Source organism: Etheostoma spectabile, chromosome 2 (assembly GCF_008692095.1).
Source record: "Etheostoma spectabile isolate EspeVRDwgs_2016 chromosome 2, UIUC_Espe_1.0, whole genome shotgun sequence".
Classification (NCBI taxonomy): domain Eukaryota; kingdom Metazoa; phylum Chordata; class Actinopteri; order Perciformes; family Percidae; genus Etheostoma; species Etheostoma spectabile.
Window position 1 is genome coordinate 25,081,933 of NC_045734.1, and position 25,026 is coordinate 25,106,958.

Consider the following 25,026-nt stretch of genomic DNA (forward strand, 5'->3'; position numbering starts at 1 on the left):
CAAAGGAGAATTAAACAACTTATTAAATATCAGTAACTAATGATATAATCAAATGTATCAGGTACATTGATTTAATCATTAGTTACTGACATTTTTAAGTATGAAAACTAAAAACCATACAGGACATGCAATGTCAATATTTAATTCTAACAGTACATAATTACATAAAATACATAAAATACCCTTTATGTGAAATTACCAAACTACTTTCACCTGTGAAGTGGTGACTGCTAGGTATATTCATTATTTTATTCCAGTTTAAATATTATAAAAGTTTTAATCCACAAAACTACTTATGTTACTACTATCACCTATCAAACTACAGCAGAAACTAAGTCACCACAATAAATTGAAACCTCTAACTACCAAGTGCCAAAAGTTGGTCCATCCTTCCAGCAGAGAAGCTGAACCAAAAATGATTTTCTGGCATTTTTACAATCAGAACACATTTGAGAACTTTGGACGTGGTCAACGCTGTCTGGTTTCCAACATCAGATGAAATGGCACCAAATACGCCGCTCTATACACCAGGTCTTCCTTCTGGAGGCTCTATACACCAGGTCTTCCTTCTGGAGGCTCTGCTCTTTCAGTTTTCAGTGCGGATACCTTTGTAGTTACAGTAAAAGAAAAAACATGTAGTTAAGGCACTGTAGATCACAATTAATATATTAAATATGAGCTAATTATGAGACACACACTAAATGATTTATTTAAAATTAATAATACCTGATTGTCTCTAAAAACTGATCTTCCTCAAAGTGTGAACTGCAGACGTGACTTTTCGTGGGTTCCATTTGCTGGTCTCTCTCTCTCCTCATGTTCACCAACCATTGCTTCAGCCTGGCCTCATCAAAAGAAGTCTGTTTGGACAGAAATTCATGTTCATACATCCCAAAGGTGTATATACTATCAATTTACACTAACAAGGCACCACATCTGCTGTATGCATCTGTAATGAAAATGATTGAAATGTATATTTAATAGATTAATATAACAACCCCAACGTAACTTTACATAATGTCTAATTGTTTCATGTGCGCCATTTTATCGCTAACAATCTGACCCACTCCCCCACCGGAGACCTCCGTCTCCAAGTCAACGCGCTCCCGCCCGCAGCTTTGGTCCGTGTGGTGACGGTGATGCTGGTGGGTGCTGCCGCGGCGAGGGTGATAGGGTGCCCGGTAACCTCTCGCCCAGAAAGATCCGCAGCCCGACTGGGGGTGGGTGCGCGGCCTCGCCATGGCCGTCTTTCGCCCGCCTCCGGGTAACGGTTGCCCAAACTTTCGGGATACATATATTGGACTCAAAGCAGGTCTACGTTTTGACGTACAATCCGCCACACGAAACTCAGATGTGAGGGGTATGTCTGAATCACACGCTGTTCCACGATGATCTTACCCGTGCTAATAGGTTTATGAATTTGCAATATAACGTTGCTACATCAGGCTTTGTTTTAACTAACGTTACCATAAATGCGCATCGATAAGCACTACACCACCTATTACAGATCAACAGATCACAGGCGAGATCGTTGGCGAGATCGGTGCATACCTACTGTATTCGACTGTAACATTAAATATATTTTAATACGTTTATACATAGACTGTATGCGTTTATACGGCTGCATAGCCTTATTAGTTAGCCCGCTAGCTTGCTTAGCAAGGTGCAATCTAGAAGCTAGCTAACTGATATTAATGAGATGCTAATGTTGGCAACGAAAACTGTATTAAAACAAAATATAATTTTACTTACGGAAAAACTGAACTGCCGATTCCTTTGAGTGTCTTGCCGTGCAACCCAACGCTGAAACAAGACATTTATCCAACACCAAAGTGTCACAGCCACAAGCGATGGAACGTAGTAAATCCCCAAAATGAAGTTTACGTGCCATGGACAAGCTTTGCTAACACTCTGTCATGATTGACAGGCCGAGACTGTCAATCCATCATAGCCACGCCCTAAAACACCCCCCGGCTTTATCGCCGATTTTAAATCAACGAGAACGTATTTCAAAAATGAATATCATTCTGTATTGCAGAATACTTAGAACTAGCGATCGAGACCATAAACTCACTATGAAGATGTTTACTGAGGTAATAAATCAAGTGAGAAGTGGCTCATTTCTCCATAGACTTCTATTGAAACCAACCTCTTTTGCAAACCACGCGTGTCGCCCTCTGCAGGAATTCAGATAGAATGCAGGTTTTAAGTTACTTCCGCAGTGGTTGCACTTTTCGAAACCGGATGCCTGTCCATCATATTAACGGTCTATGTATCAGATCCAAGGCAGATGTTAATTTGTAACTTCTCTAGGCCATGAAAAACATTTTACAGTACTGTATTTGATTTAAACAAATTTTGCCAAAAAGAAACGTCTGAGGTAAAGTGAGTCTTATTGGGAAGTCTTTATCTTCATTAATTTAACTAGATTCATACAAGAGGAGGCATCATTGGACTGAAAGATGTTTTGATAGTGCAGGTTTGTAGTCATTCCAACAGAGGACCTGTTCTCAAGACCCTTGCTTGACCTCCATGAGGCACAAACCCGGAAGGTAGCCATGAGCACTAGGGAGAAGAAGAGAAGAGGAAGTTTAGAAATATTTAACTTGGTAGCGGCTTTTCCTCAGACTGTCGGAGTCCTCACCTGGTGTGTCCGAGCAGGACGACTACAGACAAGGTGCCTTCTGGGAGAGATCTGAAGAGCTTCCGTAGGCGGCAGTCCAACTTCCCCATCATGAAATCCATTTCCTGGTCCTACATAGATTACATATTGGAGTCATCACATGTGGTCAAAAAATGGATGGCACCAGAGACAAAGTCATGGTGGTCTTCATCAAAATCAGACTGTTTGTCAGGATCAGCTCTGCTGTATCCTAGTGCAGCAGCAAACTGACTAAGAGAAAAATGCACTGGCACACAGAGAGGCAGGTCACCCATTTTCACTGGGACTGACCTATTTATTTATTTATGTTCTGAACAGTGACTTTAGGAATCTTTGACAACCAACTGGAGTCAACACACCCTTGGCTTTACCTGAGAACTGGTGTGCATGTGAGTCTTCTCCTCGTCTTCTGCTGCTTCAATCTCAGGTTCCACTGTGGTGATCGTCGTCGTCATGGCAATCCACGAGGGTAAGTGGGGTGGAGTGAGGGATGGACAGACGAGGTACTTTTCCTTCCAGAGATCCTCGGAGCAGCTGAGGGCTACATGTTTGCCCTCTGAGCTCTCAAACTCTGTCAACCAGAGACGCTCGTGTTACAGACACACACAAACTGGGTTTGAACAGTGCAACAAGGAATAAAGCCACCTACACATGAGCCCCGGCAAAAACGCAAGGTGTGGCGCAAAGCAAAGAGGCAAAGCGCAGAGCAGGCACGTTCGGGAACGCTACTAGGTAAAAGCTGCTCCTAGTGGGCCGGCACCGCTGTCCCCAAGGAAAACAATGGAAAGGGCCAGGGCAAAAGTGGTTTTACCGCAGATCATCTCTAGGCGGCTTTAATGAATAATAAAGCGTTTCACTCACTTATGTATGCATGTTTTGCACGTTTTCCAGGTTTGGCAAGCAGGACGACTCTCTCCACCTTACCAAAGTGACCAAACGTCTCTCTGACCGTCTCCTCGGTCAGTTTAGACTTTGTGGTAGTCGTGGGATGCGGCCGTTGACCGTTCACTTTCACTGAGGGCAACCCGTTTGCTGTTTTAACAGAACATTTGGCATCTGACGTGTGTCCATTGACCCTGGCAGAAAATTGTATGCTCTCAGCGCCACTGGGGTTTAATTTAACAGTGTAGAGGTGACTGGTGTTGAGACTGTCACACGTCAAAGTATCAAGAGTCAGGTCCAAGTCGAGCATTGACTCGTAAACAGGCCTCTGGACCTAGAAAAGGCACACACGGGCAGACATGTTGGAGATACCGCAGTCTACAAACGTTTAGGACTAACTTGAACTGTAATGTAAAGAGAATAAAAAACAACAGGAAGAGGGTAACCTTGATGGACTGTCCTTGCATGTTAAGTCCATTCAGCGTTTTTAAAGCCAGCATAGCTCCCTCAAGCAGCTCAAACTCTACCTCTGCATGAACCTGGAGACCAAACATCATCAGACAATAAAGGTACGATTAATAACGCACATCCAAAAAGGGGAGGAAAAACAGATTTTACAGCCCAAGTTTAAGAGAAACTAAAGCAGTAATTATCAGCATATCTAAGACACATTCAGCTATTGATGTGTTAATCTTTGACAGAAGTACAGCTTATTAATTGTAAACTAAAGTATCATAAATTAGGTGAGATGTACCCTGACACTTGTGTTCAACATTTTGATATTTCGAACCGGTCCACAGCAACAAAACAGCCGCCTCACATCCCTCTCAGAGAAAGCCGCAGGAAACGGCCCGGCAAACACTACACACATATCTCGAAGGTGTGCACACACCTGCAGGGCAAACACACACATTAAGTAGTACATCAAAACAACACCTTAAATGTATCATGTTGGGAATAAATGCCTCACCCTCTGGTGCTGGTGCTCCAGACGAGGGTAGCTCCTCTTCAGATGGTCCGAGAGGGAAGACAACTGGAGCACTGAGAAGTACGGACACTTGGTCAGTCTCCGGAAAGAGGCCAACACCTTAAGGAGACAAAGTAACGGGTGGAGGATGAGAAGAGTTAAGGGGAGGACGGTGAGGAAAGAGAAGAAAGACAGCGGACATATGAGTGAGTTCAGCAAAACCACATGTGTATATTCACCTATGATATCAACAACAATAATTTAAGTCAACTTCATTCATCTTGCGGCTCTCTGTCACTTTATAGTTCGCTGTCAAATTAAGCAGCAATGCCACAAATGATTTTTTCATCAAAACCAGATACCTGAAACCAAACATCTAACTATCTAACAAATAGGTAAACCAGCAAACCCTCTACGAGGATTGCTGTATATGCAGCATAAACCAAAACAGATCAATGCATAGTTTGGGTAGGAAACCAAGCTAATTTAAGAGTGTTTGATCAGATAAAGGTCAGAAGACAGTTAGTATTTACAGAGGTGATGTTGCTACGTAGCGCCGCCCAAGACAATTGTGATTGGTTTAAAGAAATGCCAATGAACCAGAGCATGTTTTTCACTCCCATCCCGGAATACTGTGTGGACTAGCCAGACCCTGTTCCGCAGAGCTGTTGAGGAAGTCATGGCAATGCGTGACTAGGAGATAGGAGATGGCTCGGGAGTCAAACGTTCTCATGTCTCACCTCTTTGTCTGAGTTTTGCCACTGCTGATGGGACAGATCCAGGGCGATGTCACAACGCTTTCCTAGAAAGGCTACCGACCGGCCGAGTGTCCTTAGTATGTCAGCAAACCTGCACGAGTAATAAAGATTCAGAATCTATTAAATAGAACTGCAGTAGAACGTGCAATGTGATTGATTCACATTGGGAATAAAGAGCAGAATCCTTCTATTAAAGTGATTAAAAATATATTTTCCCCTTAAATCTGTAATTTTGGATTTCGTGGATGATGTTAAATCTCACAAACCCATTTCTTGTTGTGGAAATGATTCTGTAGGACAATTTAATCACAGACATTAGAGTAAAAAAGTTAGAAAGTTAGAGAAATTGGTAGACTGACTCAAACATTTCTGAAAACGTTTTTTACACCACTTTTTTAAAAGCTACATTTTAAACATGCTGCCATAGTATGGGGGTCAAAACCCAGAAGCAAGATGGTTAACCGACTTAGTGTGGACATGGTGTGGACAAGAGGTAAACATATTGTATAACGTATTGTACCTGGGACTTGGTGTGGGTGCAGGTGCAGGTTAGAGACAGTGGACTCCTCCTCCACTATCGCATGTCCCCACAGCTCCTCCATATGAAGTTCTACAACCTGACAGTAAGCATACACAGAAAATATTAGATACATTGTGTGTGTGTGTGTGTGTGTGGTGTTGTGTGTGTGTGTGTGTGTGGTGTGTGTGTGTGTGTGTGTGGTGTGTGTGTGTGTGTGTGTAGAAAGCAATGTGTTACCTGACGAGGTCCTGTCTTAATAAAGTACTGGAGCCAGCTCCAGGGCTGCCAGAGCATCCTCAGTGGGATTATGACCCTTCTTTTCTTCAATTTGTATTTGCCTCCTGGGACACAAGGGGAAAATGAAAAGATTAGCCGTGGTGGGTGAGAGGGACAGAGAATGAGAGAGACAAGCAGTGAGCGGGAACTTACTTCAACACGGTCTCCGCCAGGACCTTCAGTTTAAACTTCTGTCCAAACTCTTTCCTGTACAGCAGTGCGGTGTCGATCACATGCTGGTGGATCAGCTGCAGAGAGGAGGACGCAAACGTGATGCAGGTCCAAACTTCCAGCTTTTATAGAAAAAAATGGAATTTCTACCGCACAGTTGTATGCCTCTGTCAACCAGTCAAGTTGAAGTTCATGTCTATCCAGACTCATATGATATACTGTATGTAGTGAAGACTTTGAAGCAATTAAATAAAAACTTATTACATGTTCAGTTTTTTTTTTGGCAAAACATGGATGCTTCAACCCGGCAGCACAGAAAATCTACACAATCACCCCAGTTTAAAAATTATTGTCACCAATTCGGTATCCGACCGAATGTGAAATATGTTTGAAAATGTCCCCTTCTGGTCTGGAGTTATGGCGTGATGAGAAAAATCGAATCAATTCACCCTTGAGTCTAAGTCGACGTTTTGGGCCAAATGTGAAGAAATTCCCTCAAGGCATTCCTGAGATATCGCGTTCCGGAGAAGAGTTTTCAAAGCTATGAAGACCACAGATGGTGTAGGGATGTTTTTGCTAAACACACACTTCTATCTACGCACATTTACAAAAGCCTCCTCTGCCCTTAGAATCCTGACACATTTAAACTACCACACACAACAACGTCAACTCAGAACCTGTTCCTGATAATGATATTGTAAAGATACTTTACTGTCACATACACATTTTGTACATGTAGCAAAATCCAGTCTCTGCATGTAACCCATCCCTCAAGGGAGCAGTGGGCAGCCATTTACTGGGGACCAACTCCAGATCTGGGCCAGTGCCTGGAGAACTTAGATAATGTTTTTTGATGGTGGGGTAAACCAGGGAACCCGGATACAAGGGGAGAACATATAAACTCCACACAGAAAGGACCGGAACGACCTGGATTCTAACCCAGAACCATCTAGCTGTGAAGCGACAGTCCTAACCATTGGGTCACCACACATGCTACATGCAGACACTGAAATATCAAGTAGGATCTCACTTTCAGAGCCGCCAGGTCATTGTTTATGGAATGTCCCACCAGAACTGCGTCGCTCGGCAACAACTTCCTGAGCTTCACTTGAACGTCCCGCAGGGTGGTTGTGATTGGCTGCAACATCTTTGCGGTTATACCAGAGAACCTATGAGGAGGCACCCAGAAGCAATAATGTGTATTAGAAAAGAATTTATGTGTGTGTGTGTGTGTGTCTGTGTCTGTGTGTGTGTGTGTGTGTGTACCTGGTGAGGTAGTTGAAGATTCGGTTCAGAGGTTTCACCAGATCGTCCAGGACACAGTTCCCATCACTGTCCACCAGAGAGACACGAGCCAGCTCATATCCCTTTTCCGTTTGAACCTGGGACACAACATTATTCTTATTAGTCTTTTTTGAAACTGCATAACTGGATTCTACAGTGGAAAGCGGAAATTAAGTATATTATTGAGAGCATCTCACCATTTCACAGTCAATTCCATACAGAGGGCTGTCGTCGGTCACGCTGTCATCACTGTCTGTGGAGACATACTCCTCAAAACCTGGCATTCCTGTTTCAAAAACAGAGACGGTCGAGATGGTGACACAAGCAGAAGTGACTGAGATTATGTCAACATAGTCTCGCTTTGCCAGACCTTCCTCCACAGCGCTGCACAGGAGGGTCTGGCTCGTTCACAGGTCATCACTCTAATGGCCATGGCATTTATAGAAATCACTGCGGAGGCTGCAGAGTGATGCGTTGAAATTTTTTTGCATTTAGTCTCACTTTCCCCAAAACCCCTTTCCCCCGCAGCGCTGCAAAGGGGGGTCGGGTGTCCAAAACAGATTTGGGGGGTGAGATGGGGGCCCCCGGGGAAAAACTAGTTTTGGTAGAACCAAAAAAAGGGTGTCTTTATCGGTACAGTTGCAGAAATTTAGAAATTTGGGGCAGATGGTCTTGGAAAAACATCTACCCCTTTCTTTGTGTTGTAATTTTAAAAAAAACTTTTAGGCGTTTTTGAGGAAAAGGGTTTTCTTCTCCTCAGGGTCCCCTGCAGGGGGAAAAAAAGCCCGCCAGACTTTTGGGGGCCCGGGTATCTGTTACCTTGGGCTGCCCTTTTTGGGTTTGGGTTTTAACTCCGGTTTACTTTTTGAGGGTTATGGGGCTAGGTTGGTCTTTTTAAAAATTTTTTTTGCTGCATGTAAAATTTTTTTTTAAATTTTTTTTTTTTATGTTTTTTCTTTTTTTTTTACTGTCTATTTATTGTTTTAAACCCGGGTTTTTTTAAATGCTTTTGGGGTTTTTAAAATGTTTTTAAATTGTGTTTATCTGTTTAAAGATTTTGGTAAAGCCTTTGAATTGCCCCTTTTTGCTTTTTAAATGTGCTATACAAATAAAAAGCTGCCTTTCCTTTCCTTGCCTTGGTTTTCCCTTTTTTAAAACTCGGAAAGGGGAAATTCAGGGAAAACTTTCTAGACACCTGTCCAATCTATGGGTTTCTGTTTTCGTGACAAAAAAAACTTTTAAACGTACCCATGTTCCACCAAAAAAAGTTTCTTTCAGAGGCTATTCTGCAGCTGCACCGTGGATGCCGTCGGGTGCTTAGCACCGCCAATGACAATTGTGATTGGTTTAAAGAAATGCAAATTAACTAGAACACATTTTTCTCCCATTCCAGATTGTTGTTTGGACTAGCCAGACCCTCCTCCGCAGCGCTTCGCAGGAAGGCTATTTTGCAGAGGCTATGTTACATTGTTTCTTCATAGTAGATAAATCTAAAAATGCTGGCCTTGCATTTTAGTTAGTACAAATAAAAATAGAGCTTTTGAAAAACAATAACATGGAGAATACCTGCTAAGACAGTTGTATGCATAGGGGCAGTACAAAGCCACTCACCTTTGACAGGGTAGTGTTTCTTGATCATCTCCTCCTGGGTGAGCACATACGCTGTCAGTCCTCTCCTCTGTGTCCCAAACTTGGTGATTACTGGGTGACACCTAAGTGCTACGACAGAGTGTAATACAAGAGCAACAACACTAAGAAAAAATACATAACTAAAGCTAATAATATTGTGATGATATTCTGCCGATACATATAATGGCATTCAGAAGACAAATGCACAGAAGAAGAGTTTTGACTATAGAGTCAAATGGAACAATGAAACAATATTTGTACATTTAATCACCTATAACTTCTTAATAAATTTTTTTCTCTTTTTAAATGCTCATATTATGCACATTTTCAGGTTCATAATTGTATTTAGAGGTTAAATCAGAATAGGTTTACATGGTTTAATTTTCAAAAAACACCATATTTTTGTTGTACAGCAACCCTGCGCACTCCTTTTTTTCACCCTGGGGCTGAGTCTCTGTTTTAGCACGAGGAGACATCCCCTTCGGTTAATCTGTTGGGGGCGTTGCCCATGGCATACCTAGAAAAGGGATACTACCTTAAGAACAAGTATGAGGGGGGGCCCAACGCTAGCAGCTGGGCGAGCATTATGCCCGTTTTTAAAAAAGTGACACCCTTTTGGCAGAAAGTAAAGGGCGGGACTACAACAGACCCTTTTTTGGGGTTTTTTTGTAAACCGGGGTTTTTTTTTTGTGAGCAACAAGTCCCTTTTTGGGCTTTTTCACTTGGGGGGAAACCCTATAATGTCCAAAAAAAGGTTATATCAGGGGGGTAGGAAAGTTTTTCAAAACCCTTTTAAATTTTTCACTCTTTGTTTAAATTGCACCCTTTTTCCCAAAAATAAAAAAAGTTCTTTTTATTTCTCAGAAAATGTACACCCCCCCCAGAAACCCCCCCCCCCCCATCTGGACAGAAAAAAACAAAAATGTAAAATTTTTTGCAAATTTTTTAAAAAAAAAAACTAAAATACCCCAGGGTCATAAGTAAAACCCCTTTTGGGCCGGCCCCTCTTTTAAAACTCAGGTGCTGTCTATTTCTTCTGATCATCCTTAAATTTTTTCTACCCCTTCTTTGGAGCCCAGCTGTGTTTGTTTAACTGTTTGGGGACTTAAATTAGAAAAGCCACACACCTGTTTATATAAGCCCCTTAAAAGTCACAGGCTTCAGAGAAAATGACAATCATAAAGGTAAAAGGAAAACTGCCTGAAGAGCTCAGGGGACGAAGGTGGCAAGGCCAGTTGGTAAAGGGGTTAAAAAAAATTTCCTTCGGCATTTAAAGGGTTCCCTAAGAGCACAGTGGCCCCCCCAAAATCCTAAAAGGGAAAAGTTTTTTGGGGACGACCAAAACCCCTTCCCTAGAGTTTCCCGCCCGGGGCAAATGACTATGGGGGGGAAGAAACCCTTTTGGTGAGAGGGGAAAAAGAAAAAACCCAAATGGTAAAGGGGGCTGAGTCCAAAATGCGTCGGGAGAGGGGAGAAAGTTTTTTAGAAATCAAATCAATGGCAATCCACCATCGGGGCTTTATGGCAGAGGGGCCCGAGGGGAAAGCCCCCTCCTCAGGAAAGACACATAAAAGGCCCCATGGATTTTGCTAAAAAAAATAAAGGACTCCAAAGGGTGATAAATAAAATCCTCTGGTCTGATGAGCCCAAAGATAGAACTTTTTTGCCTTAATTTTAAGCTTTTTGTGTGGAAAAACCCGGAAATGTCATCACCCTTTTCCAAAACATCTCAACAGTGAAGCATGGTGGTGGCAAACCCGCTGTGGGGGTGTTTTACCGGGAGGGACAGGCGACTGGTTGCCAAACGAGGGAAAGATGAAAAGGGGGCCAGACAAAGGGGTTCCTGGGCGAAAACCTTTTCCGAGTGCCTGGACCTCAGCTGGGCCAAAGGTTTTTCCTTCCAAAAAGACAATGACCCAAACACACCCCTAAAATAACGAAGGAGTGGCTTCACAACAACTCCGTGGCTGTTCTTGAATGGCCCAGCCAGAGCCCTGACTTAAACCCAATTGAGCATCTCTGGAGAGACCTGAAAATGACTGTCCACCAACGTTTACCATCCAACCTGACAGAACTGGAGAGGATCTGCAAGGAGGAATGGCAGAGGATACCCAAATCCAGATGTGAAAAAACTTGTTGCATCTTTCCCAAAACGACTCAGGCTGTATTAGATCAAAAGGGTGCTTCTACTAAATACTGAACAAAGGGTCTGAATACTTATGACCATGTGATATTTCAGTTTTTGTTTTTTAATAAATTGCAAAAATTTCTAAATTTCTGTTTTTTTCTGTCAAGATGGGTTGCGAGTGTACATTACATGAGAAATAAAATGAACTTTTTGATTTTTGGAAAAAGGCTGCAATGAAACAAAGAGTGAAAAATTTAAAGGGGTCTGAATACTTTCCGTACCCACTGTAACACAACAAAGGAAAGGGAAGAAGCAAAAAAGCATTATATGAGCATCCAACCATTAACTCTACAGTCACCTTAAATAATAAGGAAAGGGTGAATTGTGTGGGATACAGCATTCATTTTTTGATAACCAAAATAAAAAAACAATATCTACTCTCATATTACACTGATAATATCTTCATAAATTATCCAAGTACACACACATACACACACTCACAACATATTCACATAAGTTTCTCACCTTTGTGCAGTTCACTAGATCCATTGTGTTTTTGGAAAAGAATTGGAAAAGCCGATTTAGGAACTTCACTGCTGAAGATTCCTGACGCCAGGTCAGCAGATGGAGTAAAGGTGAGCCTCTGATCAGGCCAGATAAAAAAAAAATAATAATCAAGGATCGGTGTTAACCCAAAACACAAACACTGTGAATCTATAAATGGACACCACCTCTGGTTACTTACAGTTGTGTAGTTGGTCCTGAGGTGTCGCAGGCTGAGGTAGTGTTTGTAAAAGTGACTCTGGGTCAAGCCCTCCACGATCACCACGTTCACAGCTTCAACCTTCTTCTGATGCCGGAGACGACACCAACTGGAAGAGACACAGGGATATGAAGACAGACAATTGAGACTAGATGAGTATAAGTGGAGTAGATTAGGGACAGACCAATTATTGGCCGTGGCTGATTATTGGGCTTTTTGCTCCGCTACAGCTCTCTGTCTGTCTGTCTTTTACTGTGTATAATGTTGAAAGTTTCTGATGTATTAAATCATTGCTTAAAGCATTTAAACAAGGTTCTCTGTTTGATTTTGTAACATTTCAAAATCTTAATTTTGACTTTAAGATTTTAATTAATTTTCATAGTAAATGCATGTCGGTTCCAAATATCGGTTACATTAGTTACTAATAACGGTATTGGCCTTGTAAAAAGACTTTTACGATGTATATATTTGATAAGGACAATGCACATTAATCAACATTCTGTAAATGCCATTAGCCCGTCGGCTAATTTTCCACTGCTAGTTACCTAGCATGAATGTCTTTAACTTTAAAAGGATTACTGAGACTGTTGTTGGAGCGCAGGGGCTAGGGCTGGGCAATACAGACAAAATCAAATATCACGATATTTTTGACCTCGATATCGATACTGCAACGAAATTGTAGTGTTAATTATTGGTGCTTTGATAAAATATTTACACAGTAAAAATTTTGATAAATAATCATCAGTAATGTGGATATAATGACTAAGTGAGTAAAGGCAAATAATAGAACAGTTACAACAGTCTGGTAAGTTCAGAAAAGGACATCACTTTACTGTAATGCAGTCTTTAAAACCAGGAAAAGACAAACCTAATGCAATATTAGGATATTACGATTTCTAAAATCGAAGACGATATCTAGTCTCACATCACAATATCAATATAATATCGATATATTGCCCAGCTCTAAGGGACACAGTAAAAGTGCATTTCAGAGAGTTATTTGATGAAAGCTGATGACATAGATAAGATCTTACAGTCATTACCTGGGCTGTTTAATGCCACCTGTTTTCCCCAGAGCAGCATAATGCAGCAGCTCTGTCAGCTCATCCGGTGTAATTGGTTGATGAAGGCGATCGGGCAACACTGAGATCCTCTGAGAGCGGGAGGAGTGTCCACACTCCAGCAGCTCCTCGCTCTCCCGCACAGTTTTTACTCTCTTGGCCTCCTCATGTGCTGAGGGGGCGATGGCTTTTCTTTTCCTTCTGATGCATGTTGCTGATGATGATGAAGGTTCCATGTTCAAGCTTATGTTTCTACTGGGAAGTAAAAAAAGATATTTGAAATGACATTGTCTCTCGGCTGTCTGATGTCAAACTGTTATAATATGAGCAGAAGTTTATGTTTGCCTAAGATTCCTTTTGAAATTAGTATTGTTTTATTTTTGAAGGTAGAACAGGAGATCACTGCATTTAGCCAACTAGGGCTGTGTAACAAAGCTCAATGTTGCAACTACTGAGCACAATGTGTTTGTAACTTTGAATATCAAAAATTGTAAGTTATGTTTAAAGTGTTGTTCACTTATTCTTTGAGCAGATATGTCCTCATTTAAATCCTCATTTTCAACTGGATTGTTGACTGTGGTTACTTTGTGCTAATACTAAAGAAATAAGACATAAACAGAGAAAAAGATAAAGAACATAAACTATTTAAATCATTTTTTTTTATACATTAAATAATGATAAAATATAGTACATGCCCCTAGCCCTATCCACTGGAGAAATTCAGGAAATTACTTTTAAATGTTACAGTTTAGTCATGCTGCAGGTAAACTCCATCCGTCTGAGACAAAACAGAGAGAAAGCTTAGTAGATTTTTTTTTGTTTTTTTACATTTTACAGTCCAACAACCCTCAATGTGAGGAATGCAGTGCTTTACGCACAGCCCAGGTATGATAGTGGCACAGTATTGACACATTTCGAACAACACTCAGCCCAACCCACCCTTTACGGTGGAAATTGTACAACACTGACATTTTTTTTTTTAATAAAAGCTGGTGATTTGGTTTAACGTTATCTGTAAAGCAACACAATGAGTATTGGGATGAGTAGATTGGCTCAAATTAGGCTATGCTGTTGTATTTGAGCTACTGTCTTTATCCCATTATGAGGGGATATGTATTGCTTTACTTGTGCTGGAACTGTTAGTTAAATAAAGGAAGTGTAAGATGTATCCGTAACGTTAGGTCTGGTGAATTGATTCCAGTGCCTTCTGGCAGGGAATCTGAACTTTTATAGGTGTACAAAGATACTTAACGTGCCAGACTAAAGCACTAAGAGTAACAGTTAAACTAGGGACACTACTAACTTAACGTTAAATGGCTAAACAATTATAATTAAGGAGTATTTATATGATGAGTATAAGCGTAAGAATAGTAACGAGAAAAAATATGATGTAAATACCAGATATAATTGGTGCTGCGGATTCCAAACTGATATTTTTACACTATAGTAGCTAAAAACACATGGTTAAAGCACAGGCGCTGCTCCACGTTATAATTTGTGACGTAAAGTTCATAATACTAGCACTACTTCCGGGTTGCAAATTGACGTAAAAACTAAACTCATGTAATGACCATTATAATGTGTTTTAGTCCGTAAAGGCAGCTACAAATGCTTTGATTTTTAAAGATTTAACAAAATCACATCTTACAGATCAGACTGACATCAGCATATACATGTATTTGATTTATAATGTCAATGGGCTGCAGTAATTTATGCTTTTGTTTTTGTGACAAAATGGTGTAACCGGAAATTCCGTTTGTTCAGTTTCGTCAACTTTTCTGTGATCGACTGTTCCTTTCTGCAGTTGATTTTAATGACTAGCAGCCCAAGTTAATCAAGCTCAGACCTACCGACATTTGAAAAAAACCGCACAATTTTGTCTGCATTTTCTAACTAAAACCCCTTTATACCTTCATGCTTCTTAAAGTTAGTTACCCAAATTCAAGACGTTATGTCGACAAAGAAACTTGCCAAGTAAGTAACTGAATAACCACGAGCCTTTAACGATAACGTTACCGCGAAGACGAAGAAAACAAATGTATTTATTCAGGTTCTACGGTCGTGAGGCATCGAGTTCTTGAATATTTTTTTAATATTAAAACTATTTGTGTTTAAAATGGTCAACACTTACTTACCCTATACATTGTATTTAGTAGTAGTAGTACATTAGTAGTGTTATTACCACAAATATTTGGCAAAAACATGTCTGGCTAGCTAACGTTGCAGTTAATATTAGCTTTAACGTTAGCCTACTGTATTTCTTGTTTCTCCTTTTGCCTTTACAGAGAACTGGGATTACTGAGGCAGCGGAGTCTGTCCTCTAATGGGTCAAAGAAATCAGTGTTATCAAGTAAGTATGATTATTTGCATCGATAGTGTGCATACAGACCAACAGAGATGTTGAGACTTGATCCCCTTGTCATTACAAATATGTTTACGCTAGATTACACTGTTGCACTTGCAACTGTATAATACTGTCTGTTTTCTTTCAGATCAAGAATTTTCATACCTGATTGTGATAGATTTTGAGTCCACTTGCTGGAGAGAGAAAAAAAACGTCACCCAGGAAATTAGTAAGTAGCCCTTTAAATGTCACTTGTGGACCATTTGTATTTTTCACCCTTGTTCCTGATAACATAGGTGCCTCTTTCCTTTTTTCCTTCAATGCAGTTGAGTTCCCTGCTGTTCTGTTGAACACATCCACTGGGGAGATCGAGTCTGAGTTTCATAATTATGTTCAACCCCAAGAGCACCCCATTCTGTCTGAATTCTGCACTGAGCTGACTGGGATTACACAGGTGACAGTTTAAATTCACAGCTACAAACGTATAAGTGCACTTCCTGGGGCCGTGTGTTGTATGTAGTTTTACTTTATATCTCACATCTTTGTCTCTTTTTCTCACAGATGCAAGTTGAGGCAGGGATACCCCTTCAGATCTGTCTTTCTCGGTTCAGCCGCTGGCTGCAAAACTTGCAGCTCGAGATGGGTGTGGTCTTTCCCAACAGACAGCAGAAATCTTCTGCACCTTCACCTTCCCAAAAACTGTGTACTTTCCTCACATGGTCAGGTAAAATTCAATTGCTTTGTTCTACACCTCTCAATGGTCGGTCTCTGCCTCAGTTAGTAAGGCAATTTCCTGCATTGGAGACCAGAGCTAAATATTGACTGGAATGCCATTTTTTTTATCTTTAAACATAGCAAATTTAGTAGAAGAACACAGAATTATCCAGGTCTGTAGTTCTAGGCTGCCTTATCACAATGGCATGGTTTGTTTTCACCTTGTTGGAAGTTTGAAAAAATAAATTGTTAACACATAATTCATTTTAATGTGCGTCCATTTGCACTGTGTATCAGACTGGGATCTCGGAGTTTGTTTGCACTACGAGTGTAAACGCAAACAGCTTCATAAACCTGATGTGCTCAACAGCTGGATAGACCTGAGAAGCACCTACAGGGTAAGTTCACTCACTTTGTCTTTAAGCCTCTGTTCTCTTTAATGCTTCCTCATTTTTATGGCTGTACCTTAAATTAATTTTGCGAAATGGACCAGAGTATTTTTTTATTTTATTTAAAAAAATTGGGTCTATACATAATATGAATTATATTTTAAAGTTATGGCAATATCTTGTCCGAAATTACTAGAGTCCAAATTAAAGTATTCAGTTTGCTTATTGTGTCCGACTAGCAGACCAAAAGGTATTCAATTATTAATGTAATCAGAAAAAGCTGTTTATCTTCACAAGAAGCTGTAGCCAAGTATTCACTGATAAAACTTTTTATCAATTAACTAATCATTTGGATTAGACCTAATCATTTAAGCATTACTCATTTTGTGATCAACTCCATTTTTTTGTATTTTTCAGCTGTTTTACGATAGGAAACCAAAAGGTCTGAACGGGGCACTACAAGATCTAGGAATACAGTTTTCAGGGAGAGAACATTCTGGTATAAACAAATTAATTTTGTCCAAATAAGTCCACATAGAAAATAGACACAATCTAATCTTATACTGTGTCTTGTTTTTTTCTGTTTCCTCAGGTTTGGATGACTCCCGAAATACAGCTAAGTTGGCAGCGAGGATGATGAGGGACGGATGCGTGATGAAGATCACTAGGAGCCTGGAGAGGGTGAGTGGCCGTCATCCAACGATGCATCCCAACTCCTAAATCCCCCGGCCCCCAGCAAAAAAGGTTATGGATGATAAACAAGTCTTTGTGGAGAAAGCTTGTCTGGTTCAGAAAGAACTACGTGTAGAATTTTTTTGTGATGCTCTTTCATATAAATAAACAAATATATATAACTGGACTCTGGTTCAGGTTTTAGACTTTTGTACTTGATGCCTCATATTTTAAATAAATCTTTCCAGACACCAAAGACAAAAGGAAGAGTAAGATAAGTAAACGTGCAGCTTAAGGGGACAATACAGAGTAGCGCCAGCAACTACTGACATAACTTATTTGACTCTACAGTTTCAAGAAAAAATCAGGAATGAATTACTGACTTTATCCCTCATTTCATCTTCTTATAGAAGCCATCAATGGTCAAAACCATGTTTGGAAACACTGCAGACAACAAGAAAGAAAAATCCAACACTGACAAAAAGGAAAACACACTTACAACAAACAAACCGTCATCTTCCAAGATTCCTCCCAAATTATGTCAGATAAAATCCCGTTCAGAGAACATTACGGGGGATTTGGACACAAATGAGAACTCAAGTTCTGTTCAAATCTGTCAAAGCCTGATCGCTCCAAAGACACTGCTGAGTGGTACAACTATGCCACTATGGGGATGCAGCAGGCGGCCAGTTACAGCAGTGGCTGCCACTAATATGTCCTCTTCCGTTGTGACAAATTATCCTTCACCACAAATGAACAACGGTAGCCTTGTTCTGTGTTCTACTACTCTGGGCGGTCTTTCACATCTGCCACAGCCCAACCAGCCCTCCAAAACAGAAGCAGCAATAGAACGTGTGGAAGAAGCGGAAGGTGCAGAACTTTTAGTGGAAACAGAGGATAGGTGTGGTTCATATGATGATGTTGTGTTGGAGGAGGATGATGGCTTCATCAGTGAAACGGAGAGAGGATTTAACGTTGATCATGTGTCCGGTTTTGACAGCGGGTGTCATGTGGGGGAAGAGCCTGATAACAAACATTCACTAGGCGGTCAGGTCACATTAAGGGACAAAATCAGAGAAACCGTGAGCGTTGAAAACAACTTAACAACTCAAAAGACAACCAGTGACTCATCAACAACATCTTTACCTACAAAAAATGACATTGGGCCGCATTCAACAATCTCAGAGCCCTTTACTCATTTTGCCGTGACTCGGGACTCAAAATCGAATCATCACAAAACAGGACTTAGAACCTTTCTTCAAGTACCAGAAACGTCAGATGAGCCTCATAAAAACTCTAAAACAAACACCCCCTCTGTATTCAGACACAAACCCTCCATCCCAAAAAATACCTTCACCCCTTATACCTCATTTGCCAGGCCCAAAGAAGTCGTCACACAGCACAAGAAGCACAAAGAGACTCCACAATCTTCCTTCACCATCTACACTGACCCAGCAAAACCCTCACGTACCTCCTCATGTGGTTCTTTTTGCACCTCCAACAGTGTCCTCTCCTCCCTGTCAACCAACACAGTCTCCTTACGTGCCAATCGTTCCTCCATTTCTGCAAAAGGAGGACAGAGGATCACATCCCCACTGTGTGCGTGTGGGCGTCGTGCAAAGCGCCAGTCTGTATCCAACGGTGGTCCAAACCACGGGCGAGGGTTTTACTGCTGTCCAGTCCGCCGGTCGGGCAGCGGAGGCAGGATCCAGAAGGGCTGCGAGTTCTTTAAGTGGGAGTCGGCACTGATGAAGAGCAGTTCAGCGGACGCTCCTGCTGTCGGCTCTTCTGTCTCATTCTGTCAGATCAACTCCACTCTGAGCTGTCGGCCACCCCAGAGGTCAACGCTGAGAAAGAGCTATTAACTAGTTGGAGAGGACAACAAGCAGAGTGTGTGTTCTACCTCAGTCACATAGACGGTGTTATGTTATTATATTGGTAACCAATCGCCACAAAGACGGTGCCTCGGTAATTGTATTTTCCTTTTTGTGATAAAGTCAAATCTGAATAGATACACTTGAAAAAAGGGGAGAACTCTTTTAATTAACTACATACAGCAGTAAAAATCAAAGCTGTGATTTTATTGACATAGTGAATGCTCAATTCACTTTAATGATTCCAGTTTGGAGAATCAATTGGCTTTCATAAAGTTAAAATGCTCCAAAATACTAACTTGTTGCTTATCTGTATTTCGCATCATTATGACGTGAATATTTGGCACAATGTTAGTAATGTGTTTTTTACAAAAGAAAAATCTATCAACTAATAATGAAGATATACTTCTATGTGTTGTACAGAAGAAAAAAAATAAAAAAAATACTTTTGGCAAATGTGCTGTGAAGATCAAATGAAATGATAAATAAAATGACAAAGTGGCTGTTTTAATGATGATTTTGTTTCCTGATTTAGTTTTGCTCTTGGTCTTGACAGTTGTTTTCATCAGTGGTGGAAGAAGTACTCAGTGTAAAAAATATTATGCTTAATTAAAAGTTTTTGCATTTAATATCAATCAATCCATTTTATTTGTCACATGAAATCATACCAGGTACAATTCCAGTGAAATGTTATTCAATCAGCTCCTTGAACTTGTGCATCGTATCATCATAAAGCAGAATGTGGCCGTCAGATTGGCACACAGAAAAAGAGTTAAGTTAAAGTATTAGCATCAAAATATACTTGAAGTACAAAAAGTTCTCATGCAGAATAGCCCATTTCATAGGCATATTTATGGTAGTACGGGATTATAATTAGTGATGTATTATGTAAGCATCCCTTTAATGCAGTTGTAGTTGCAGCTGCTTATGTGTTCATTTTAAGTACTTTGTAAACTGCCTTAACATTCTGCAATATATATTTATTAGTGAATTTATATTTTGTGTTAATAGTCTTAATCTGTAAAGTAACTAGTTATAAAAGCTATGTGAAATAAAAGTACATTTCCCTTTTGAAATGTAGTTGTAGAGGAAGTAAGCATCAAATTGAAATACTCAAGTAAAGTACAAGTACCTCAAAATATGTACAGTACTTAGGTAAATGTACTTAGTTACTTACATTCCACTACCAACTAATTATGCACGATCACTGCCAAAAAAAACAAAAGGTGAACAAGTAATCGCGAGAACGTTGAAGACTTTTGTCCCTCCTCACGCACCGTACGGGGTGACCAGAAAACGTGCGATGTTGTGACTGAATGAGACATCGGTCCTTAGAAACAGCTGAAGTTCGTTGATTTGAACACACATTTAAACGGACAGTCAGTATCATGTTGTAACCTTCACGTGACTTTTACATTGTAGTCGCTACAGCTTTAAAATACCGGACATTTTTAGCCTCAACTGTTAAGCTAACGCCAAATAAAGCCGAGGGGGAGTAACCAAAACAACAAGTTAGCCCGCTGCTACTGAGCTTAAATACAAGGTTTTGATTCGTAGCTAAAGCTTGTCTGCTAACATGTCGGCCGTGTCAAACGACTCGAGGAAACGGAGCAAGAAGCGGTATGCGGGGGGTCACCACAACAAGCGGTGGAAGGGTTCCCGGGAGCTGGAGATAGGCATGCAGGGGATCCTCATCACATGCAACATGAACGAGAGGAAGTGCACCGCGGAGGCCTTCAATCTGCTCAATGAGTACGCCGACACGCTCTATGGGCCGGAGAAGGTGAGTCCTGACATCAGTATTCGTTGTTATAACTGATTAGTCTGGACTGTTTCACGTTGGTTCTTTACTAATTACTATGCAAGTTAGAGCAAGTGCACTGCACCCTACAGTAGAGGGAAATTGACGAATTTATTGCATATTATTTTAGTTTTAGTTGCACATTGTTTTTTTTGTGTATTGCATAGGGGTAGCCAGAGCAACAGCTTGTTATTGTGCACATGTCCATGTCAATAGACTTTAGCTGGTAAGGTATTACAAATGTAACCATGCACCGATCTGACTTTTTCAGTCCCGATATCGATACCTTGGTCTTTGTCAATCAGCCGCCGATCCAAGCTTATATCATTGTAAATAGAATATTTGGATTTGGACTGTTGTTTAGATAAAAAAAAGTTATTAGAGAGGGGCACTTCTTAGTACTTCTTTAAGATTTTATAAACTAAATAAGAAATTGAGTTTGCTGAAGTAATGTGGTATTCTAAACATGCCTTTCATGATCACAGTTGCAAGATAATAATGGGAGCACTAGTGAAGAGGAGGAGGCTGATGAAGAAGATGTTGATGTTGCACTTAAGAATGAAGTGGCACAGTTGAAAGCATCTGGAAATAAACAGGAGAGGCGCTTCCAGGCTTTGGACAGTGGAGCAAACAATGTCATCTTCATCAAAACTAAAAATCTGGGTAAGTAAAGTATTCTTTTTATTGAACATTTCATTGACATGAGTTGTTTGCCTTTGAGTATTACAGTGGCCATATTGTTTGTTTGTTTTTTCTTCTCCTAGAATCTGACAAGCTGGTTCATCACATCCTCTCTGATCTCCACACCACCAAGAAGAAAAAGTCACGTGTAATCCTTCGGATGCTACCAGTGAGAAGCTAAAATTTACAACTGTCAATTATGATACATGTGATTTAACAGATGCAATATAGAAACATGTTTTGAGTGTAGTGAAATGAAATGCAGACAGCTTTTTTTTTTTTTTTAACCCTTTCATAACAACTAAAAATATTGTTAAAAGTTAATCAAGAATAATTTAAGCTTCATGCTGCCGCCGTGTCTTATTCTCGTTTTCTTCACACCCAGGTAACTGGAACATGCAAGGCCTTTCAGGATGACATGGTGAAGTACCTGACTACTTTCCTGGAGCCCTGGTTCAAAACCCCAAACTGTGGTACCTACCAGATCGCCTTCAAGGCCCGCAACAGCAGCCACAACAAGAGAGACGAAATCATCAAAGCAATTGCAGGTAGTGTTGGACGCTAGATGAATGTTGTCATATGAGAATAAAGAATTTAAAAAAGGACATTTCCCAGAACTGACTTGTCTCTTTGGTTTCTGACCGTCGCAGGTCTCGTGGGGAAGCTGAACCCTAAGAACAAAGTGGATTTGACCAACCCAGAACTGACAATCATCGTGGAGGTCATCAAGGCAGTGTGTTGCATCAGTGTGGTAAAAGACTATACACTGTACAGAAAGTACAATGTCCAGGAAGTAATGAAAGAGGACACACCAAAGCCTGACGTGACCACAGCAAAAACGGATATGAATACAGCTGAGAAGAAAGAGAAACACGATGCAGAGGAGACAAACAAAGAAGAGAAGAAAGGCGATGACAACATTGTGGCGCAGGACAACAAGGAGGCTGATAAGGAAGAAGTAGACGGGGAGTAAGAGCTCACATTTAGGAAGCTGATTGCCAGTCAGATTGTACATTTCCACAAAAAAAAGTTCCTCTTAAATTGCGTTATGTTGTAGTGATTTTCTTTTAAATGAAAGGTTCAAAGCAAAGATTAGCCAGTTAATTTTTTCACAACTTAATCCACAACTTGAGTCCTCGTTTATCAGAACCCTGAATCATTTTCAGGATGTGTAGAGCCCCTGGTGATACTTTGAGCAAAGTTTCATGCTTTGTCGAGCCTTCTTGGTGTTTTAAAAATAGTGATTTTGAGGCTAGCGTAAAAGTGCCCTTAGGACTCCCATTCAAAAGGCCATTTGACCGAGAAAAAACCCCAGAGAATACGGTAAATCCTAAAAGTGACGCTTCCGTCCTAAATATGCTTATAAACGAAAGTTTGACTCAGTTACATTCACAAAAAGACCCTTGGTTGCATTTTGGCGAGAGTTACGCTTTAATGTCTTTTTATATTCATAAAGATATCTATGATATGTTAATACCAACTTTATGAGAAAGTCCATCTTTAAATTAAGTTGATTTTAAATTAACGGAACATCACCATTCTGCAGCACAAAATACATCAACTCAGATTTTTTTTTAAATGCTGAATTAGATTTGTCTTTTTTTTTTATTTTACATTTTTACTCAAAGCAAAAGGGTTTTGTTCAGATGAACTTGTGTGTCACATTTTGTAACTCTGTTTTTCCGTAACTGTTCTTTCCTAAAGCAGTCCCTAAATTAAAGTTACCGATGTGTTTGAATGTTTTTGCCACATTTCCTCATTTTATGGTACATTATGCTTCAGTGATTGACACCACAGTGGGAACAGTAGATGAGAAGGAGAAGACAGGAGTGACAAAACTATGTAAGCATAAAATAAGTAGGCTACTTTTCTATTAAAAAGCTGCAGGGTGTCTGCAATCTTGCACTTCACACATGTTGGCAAATGTCCTGTTGGAGATTATTAACTACCTTTATCATTGAACTGGCAGTTCTTCTCTCTCACCACAAGATGGAGGTAATCCCTCATTTAGCAACATGGTCATTGTGTGACCAGTGTGCTCTGGTTGTTGTTCCTGGATGAAAAAATCATCCAAATCTTTGAAACAATCGACAAATGTAATTTTCTACATCATCTTCTGGTATAAATGGCTGCTTCAAATCATTTTGAAATGTCTTGCAACTTTTTGTAAATATTAGCAATATAGGCTTTCATATTAATTTATTGCTACAATGTGATGACAAACTGCATTGCTCTTGGGTGAGTTTCTATACTGATGATATGGCAATGCAAAAAAAGTATCAATCAATGATGTAACCTAATAGGACTGCACAGCTGTGAATTGTCCTCATACAAACTGCATGCTAACATGATGTTTACGAGTAAAGTAAGTAAACAAGGTTCACCATTTTAGTTTTAGACTGTTAGCATCCTAACGTGCTGTTCAGCACTTAACACAAAGGACAGCCGAGGATGATGGGAGTGTCTTTAGTTTTGCAGGTTTTTTGGTCATAAACCAAATGATTGGACGAATTAAATGATGGTGGCATTAAATTAAAATTCTGTGGATCGCCTAAGTTATAACATTTCATCCTGAAAGGAAAATGCATGTGTGTAACAAATTGCAAGGCAATCCATCCAGTTGAGACATTTTATTCAAAGCCACAAATGTCAACCTCATGGTGGTGCTGGAGGAAAAGTAAGGGGATCAACAAAGTCAGTAGGATTTTATAGTGGGGGGAGCATAAATGTCTGTAAAAACAATACATTTCATGGCAATCAATATAATAGCTAATGAGATATTTTAGTCTGGATAAAACTGGCAGACCAGTCAGCCAGCGCTGCTATACCTATAGAGCAACACCAGGGTGACAAATCAAATATGAGAGCTACTTTCGGTTTTTGTTTGCTGTGTTTGGACAGGTCTTGCATCTGTGACTCTTGCATGAGTTATATATATTTTCCAGTTACAGGTTTAAGCCAGAAGTTGCTCATATTTCTGTAGAATTGTCCTGGGTATCTCCTCTGCATCCACCGAGCCTTTCTGCAAAGGTCATGAACAGTTTAATGGTTTGTCTTTTGAAGACATTATCAAGAGAACTTGGCTTTGTTTTAAGCTGTGGGTAGAACAATCTAAACTAAATATCTAAATTTAAGAGAAACTTAAAAATGTTCTCTAAAGCAAATGTGGTGCAGTGTAACCAGCGCTAGCATTCAGTGAAGGCATAAGTCATAGTAAGGACGTCCGTAGTTCTTTGTCATGTACACATAACACACGTGCACAAACAGAATTGTGCATTTCTCTGCTCATTACACTTGGGCTGAACTGTTGTTGTGACCTGTCAGTCGTTATCTTCACCATATTCAGCTTAAACTCTCAAATTGCATTCTCACTGGCTCTCAGGTGCCCCAATCAGTGTGACCTGCTGACAAGCTTATAGCTCCACCACAAGGGGAAAGGATTGGATGTTT

At 40.3% G+C, this 25,026-nt stretch overlaps 3 protein-coding genes across 3 annotated transcripts; 2 read left to right on the forward strand and 1 right to left on the reverse strand.

Moving 5' to 3' along the window:
- Positions 1 to 2,405: 2,405 nt before the first annotated feature.
- On the reverse strand, positions 2,406 to 14,595 carry rexo5 (RNA exonuclease 5). Its single transcript, XM_032528576.1, is given in 21 exon segments — positions 2,406 to 2,565; positions 2,645 to 2,754; positions 3,034 to 3,233; positions 3,524 to 3,878; positions 3,991 to 4,083; positions 4,299 to 4,436; positions 4,515 to 4,631; positions 5,252 to 5,360; positions 5,790 to 5,812; positions 5,815 to 5,886; positions 6,027 to 6,056; positions 6,058 to 6,130; positions 6,219 to 6,313; positions 7,267 to 7,405; positions 7,503 to 7,618; positions 7,718 to 7,806; positions 9,132 to 9,239; positions 11,803 to 11,920; positions 12,023 to 12,149; positions 13,084 to 13,353; positions 14,500 to 14,595. Coding segments are annotated over 20 exon segments (2,421 nt in total). The 5' UTR covers positions 13,338 to 13,353; positions 14,500 to 14,595; the 3' UTR covers positions 2,406 to 2,510.
- Positions 14,596 to 14,904: 309 nt separating this feature from the next.
- On the forward strand, positions 14,905 to 19,099 carry eri2 (ERI1 exoribonuclease family member 2). Its single transcript, XM_032528638.1, has 9 exons — positions 14,905 to 15,075; positions 15,387 to 15,451; positions 15,594 to 15,674; positions 15,772 to 15,899; positions 16,007 to 16,169; positions 16,457 to 16,557; positions 16,966 to 17,047; positions 17,141 to 17,229; positions 17,631 to 19,099. The coding sequence occupies exons 1-9, from the start codon at positions 15,053 to 15,055 to the stop codon at positions 19,083 to 19,085; spliced, it is 2,187 nt and encodes a 728-aa protein (XP_032384529.1). The 5' UTR covers positions 14,905 to 15,052; the 3' UTR covers positions 19,086 to 19,099.
- A 1,260-nt stretch (positions 19,100 to 20,359) lies between these two features.
- thumpd1 (THUMP domain containing 1) lies at positions 20,360 to 23,314 on the forward strand. Its single transcript, XM_032528949.1, has 5 exons — positions 20,360 to 20,877; positions 21,381 to 21,558; positions 21,660 to 21,745; positions 21,962 to 22,124; positions 22,227 to 23,314. The coding sequence occupies exons 1-5, from the start codon at positions 20,671 to 20,673 to the stop codon at positions 22,547 to 22,549; spliced, it is 957 nt and encodes a 318-aa protein (XP_032384840.1). The 5' UTR covers positions 20,360 to 20,670; the 3' UTR covers positions 22,550 to 23,314.
- Positions 23,315 to 25,026: the final 1,712 nt, after the last annotated feature.

Coding starts and splice junctions, on each gene's coding strand:
- eri2 (XM_032528638.1), top strand. CDS start 15,053: ATGTCGACAAAGAAACTTGCCAA. Junction 15,900..16,006: donor AGCTGACTGGGATTACACAG/GTGACAGTTTAA, acceptor TTTTTCTCACAG/ATGCAAGTTGAGGCAGGGAT. Junction 17,048..17,140: donor TTCAGGGAGAGAACATTCTG/GTATAAACAAAT, acceptor CTGTTTCCTCAG/GTTTGGATGACTCCCGAAAT.
- thumpd1 (XM_032528949.1), top strand. CDS start 20,671: ATGTCGGCCGTGTCAAACGACTCGAGGAAACGGAGCAAGAAGCGGTAT. Junction 20,878..21,380: donor CGCTCTATGGGCCGGAGAAG/GTGAGTCCTGAC, acceptor TCATGATCACAG/TTGCAAGATAATAATGGGAG. Junction 21,559..21,659: donor CATCAAAACTAAAAATCTGG/GTAAGTAAAGTA, acceptor TTCTTCTCCTAG/AATCTGACAAGCTGGTTCAT.